At 39.3% G+C, this 4,786-nt stretch overlaps 1 protein-coding gene across 1 annotated transcript; it reads left to right on the forward strand.

Annotated features, from left to right (window-relative positions):
• Window positions 1-918: 918 nt before the first annotated feature.
• Window positions 919-1,782, forward strand: crygm5 (crystallin, gamma M5). The gene is made up of 3 exons (XM_005746258.1): window positions 919-927; window positions 1,013-1,261; window positions 1,501-1,782. The coding sequence occupies exons 1-3, from the start codon at window positions 919-921 to the stop codon at window positions 1,780-1,782; spliced, it is 540 nt and encodes a 179-aa protein (XP_005746315.1).
• Window positions 1,783-4,786: the final 3,004 nt, after the last annotated feature.

Genomic DNA, 4,786 nt, shown 5'->3' on the forward strand with positions numbered 1-4,786 from the left:
GTACCGAACCGAAAGCACTGTATCGAACGGTTCAATATCGATACGAGTATCGTTGCACCCCTAATAGATATATATAGATATAAATACATACAATGCTGAGGATGATGTACATCAGAGGTCCATAACCTTTTTTTGCTACGGACCGGTTTATGTCTGACAATATTTTCACAGACAGGCCTTTAAGGTGTCGCAGATAAATACAACAAAATAAAAGCAGTACTGGTACCAAAAAAAAGAAGATTTATTCATAACACACGGGAAAAGACCCAGGGATAAAAATGATAAAAACAAATAATGATAAAAACTGATTAAAAACCCTGAAAACCATCAATTTCACACCCAAGCCTCAACTCTCGCAGCCCGGTACCAAACGACTCACGGACTTGGCCTGGGGTTTGGGGACCGCTGATGTACATGATGCAGTGGTAGACCGTGATCACCAGTCAATATTGGTAACTAGTAAATGTGTTTGCCGAGATGTAAATGCTGTGATGTAAAAACTACAGTCTTTTCTTCACAAATGTAACTGTGTTTAAATCTAAAGTTGAAGCATTTGTACATTTGATCAGTTGCTCAGCTCTGATATGCATTCACATAAGAGTAACAGAGTGCTTTTCAACACACAGCAATCACTGACAGTACAAAGAGTCCCAGCTGATACATCTGCTCACTGTCACCCACCTGTACCCCATATGAGAGCCACAGAGGTTGGCACTGCACCAGATGCATACAGTCTGGAATAATAACCATTTACAGAGCGATTTAACAAACATTATAGCCCTGTATGGTATCCTGCTGAGTAAGATATTCAAAACAATGGCTCCATAGATCATTTAGCCATCATGATGGGTATAAAAGTGACAGAGAGCTTGGCTGGGCCAAGTACGAGTGGAATCAGGGACAGAATTGACAACCAAAATGGGCAGAGTAAGAGAGAAATTTACAAACTGTTGCTGTAATTGAGACCAATAAACACTTGATTAAATCATACATTAAACTGTTTTATTTTCAGATCATCTTCTATGAGGACAGGAATTTTCAGGGTCGCTCCTATGAGACCAGCAGTGACTGTGCTGAGCTCACCTCCTACCTGAGCCGCTGCAACTCCTGTAGGGTGGAGAGCGGCTGCTTCATGGTGTACGAACGTTCCAACTACATGGGTCACCAGATGCTGGTGAGAAGGGGAGAGTACCCTGACAACCAGCGGCTGATGGGAATGAGCATGAGCGACTGCATCCGTTCCTGCCGCATGATTCCCATGGTATGTAGGACCTGAAAATATATAGAAATATACAGAAACTATGGGGTACCCCACATGTTTCAAAATAAAAGCATCTATCAGGCACTGAGAATATTTTTTGCTTGCATGTGCTGTGCACAAACTTGTAAGCTTCTTAATCATTTTGTGCTTTACTTCTATCTACTGCTATTTTCTGCAGCTATATGTGTTAAACAACAACTCTAATATTGCTGATAAAGTAATGATCTGTCCTTTCACAGCACAGAGGGCCTTTCAGGATGAAGATCTATGAGAGGGATAACTTCGGTGGTCAGATGCACGAGCTGATGGACGACTGCGAGAACATCATGGACCGCTACCGCATGTCTGACTGCCAGTCTGCCAACGTGATGGATGGTCACTGGCTGATGTACGAGCAGCCTCATTATAGAGGCAGGATGATGTACCTGAGACCTGGAGAGTACAGGAGCTTCAGGGAGATGGGAATGGGTCCCACGGACATGAGGATTGGATCCATCAGACGTATCATGGAATCCTGTTAGGCAAGACAGACAAAATAAATAAACTGTTAATAAACAGTTCATATCTGTTTCAGTTCATCATTCGGGTCGACTTCCCTGGCAAACTCACAAACCTGAGAGAAAAGTGCATGAATTATCAGCAACTGGCTGCTCTTACTGTTGATAGTTTATCCACGATGTCACTTAATTCTTCTACTTATGAAATGTGTTGTGTCATATGAAGCACATGCCACTGAAAAATAAATTACTTAAATGTAAATAAAGCCGACATTACAGAACAACAGTTGTCTTTTATTTATGTTAATGCATGGTGCACTCCTGGTTAGCATAGGGCTGCTTTTCAGTCAGTTTTAATTTCCTGTTCTGCTCTGTGAAAACAGAAACAGAAAGTGTGTACATAAGAACATCTTTTGGTTTTATTGAAATACATTTTGTGTGGCAGAAATAACAGCGATGCATAAATCAGATGTATACAGGTAACATAAATGGTTAGCACACACTACACACAGCGCACCCAGTAACTTATACTCAATCCCAGCCTATTGGTCTTGATATGTCATTATGTCTTCAGACTTTCTACTTGTTACAATTCTCATAATGGCCATCAATAATGAAAGTGAAGGGTAATGATAGCTCTACTTGCCCTGCGTGTCCTAAAGATGGAGATTTTACAGCTGTGGTGAGGACACTGCATATAAACTAAAAGAAGCTTCTGCATCTTGTTTGTTCTGGATCCTGAAGGGCTACTCAGTAATGGTCTTTCGCATCAGAGCTGGCTGAAAGTCTGGACGACTTAATCAGAGACGTGCTTTCTGAACACTGGAGAAAGCAATACAAATAAAAAGAGATGCTCATCTGGCACATCTCTAGGTACTCCAGGGGTACATAACTGTGTTAAAAAAGTGAATTTGTCCACTAACAGTTCCAATATTGTCATGTCATCGCAGGAGGTAGTATTATGTTATTGGCAATGGTAACAACTGTGAAAAAAATCATCAAGAAAAACACTGTGCAAGATGTCCCAAACAAGATTCTCAATTAGATATTTACTTTGGATTTTTGTAGAGCATGGGTCCCAAACTTCAATGAGCTGTGGCACTGTCATCTCATGTGAGGGCCACTTTAGTGTTAAGGTTGTACAATAAAACAAACAAACAAATATTTATGAAAATGTAAATGTTTTTTCTCACTCTTAACTAATTGAAGCCTTTCATGAACTACCGAATGAATATAATAACTATAACTGTTCGTATTTAACAAAATGACAGTGCAGACATAAGTGAAAACTTTTCTTTACAAATAACTAACAAAGTCAATCCCTCAACATGTTTGTGCTCTCTGCTCGTATTGCCTTATTAAATCACTTTGTGCTTTTTAAAGAACTTATTTTAACATTGGACTCAACAACAAACAAATCCTCCCCAACAAAAAAAATAACTTCAAGGGTCAAATTGCATTATATTTCTTCACGTAGGGGTGATGTAGGCCGCAAGTGGCCCCCGGGCCGTGAGTTTGAGACCCCTGTTGTAGAACGTGGAATATTTAATTTTTGTGTTGACAGTTTGGATTTTTGAAGCAGGCAAAGTCTTTATAAGCTGAAGGTTGCTCATTTTGGCCTTTACATTCTCGAGGTAATGCTGACTGAATATGGCAATGTTTTTCTGGTGGAAATGTAACAAAAACATTATAGTGGGATTGTTTAATCCCACTATAATGGGATTAAACAATCCCATTATAGTCCATAATATCCATATTGCACAGGCTCTCCACCATATCTCCCTGACAACTTATTTTTTTCTGTTTTCTGATCCGTATACAATCCATAACAAGTAGAAAGTCTGAAGACATAAGTGAAGTTATCTTTTTATGGAGCACAACCATTGCAGATATAAATAATTTGGTGATGCTTTTCCTATTAAAACTGGTCAAATTGCCGACTGTGATAAATGTCTATACCAACCTGATCTCATGTTGTCTGTTCATTTGAACCAAATAAACAGCAACTCTGCAGTGAATCTTATTAAATGGTATCCTGACAGACTTAGTGCTGGATGCTGTTTGCTAACTTCATCATTTTAACTTGTTCACATATTAGTATTCCCACAACTTGCACTCCTCTCGAGCAGCCAAAAAATGCTCAGTTTATTTAAATTATTAGTTCAGAGGAAACTGATTACATGAAATGTTTCAGTTATTCATGTTTTTAAAGCGTATCATGTTGCTCACTTGTAGCTGAACAAATTTCTAAAAACAAAAGAGAAGAGAAAACTAAAACTTTCTACCTTTACATATTGCACAGGCTCTCCACCATATCTCCCTGACAACTTATTTTTTTCTGTTTTCTGATCCGCATCTAATGCTCTACTTAACTGGACAATAAATCAGTTTTTGTGTGTTTTCATACCTCAAAAAAGGAAATGATCTCTACAGTGTTCATGTTTATATTCATAGTGTTTTATATTTTTACATAAACATATAATGACTTCAAAAACATCTGTTAGTAAATGAAATGTCCTTTACACTGAAGACAGAAATGGTTGTCATACTACAGTTGGAAGCTTCTATTTATTTTCTTTATGTGTAGCAACAATACCACATGTATACACTACATGCATTTCCACTAGTGTGGCGTCACAAAATAACCCTTTAGTTCCCTGACTGCTCAGTAGGCTTCTATGCTGTGTTGCTGGGTCAGGGGTTTGCACAATAGACGCCACACATCCTATGTTCCCACGCTGCAGGTATAAAAGTAACAGCTACCACTGACAGGAATACACAGAAGCCACAGCTCAGTCCTGAGGAACCACCAGAAGACCGTGACCATGGGCAGAGTATGTAAAGCATGGGAAAGATTTTTATTCATTAAAAAAAAAAATCTGTGGATTCCTATTCTAACGAGCTTTGTTGTTCTTTCAGATCATCTTCTACGAGGACAGGAACTTCCAGGGTCGCTCCTATGAGTGCATGAGCGACTGCTCTGACATGTCCTCCTACCTGAGCAGGTGTCACTCCTGCAGGGTGGAGA

This window comes from Pundamilia nyererei, unplaced genomic scaffold, assembly GCF_000239375.1.
Source record: "Pundamilia nyererei isolate P.nyererei 1_Seehausen unplaced genomic scaffold, PunNye1.0 scaffold00176, whole genome shotgun sequence".
Lineage (NCBI taxonomy): Eukaryota > Metazoa > Chordata > Actinopteri > Cichliformes > Cichlidae > Pundamilia > Pundamilia nyererei.

Excerpts from the sequence above, each read along its gene's own strand:
- crygm5 (XM_005746258.1), top strand. Across the intron at positions 1,262-1,500 it reads CCTGCCGCATGATTCCCATG|CACAGAGGGCCTTTCAGGAT; the intron begins GTATGTAGGACC and ends GTCCTTTCACAG.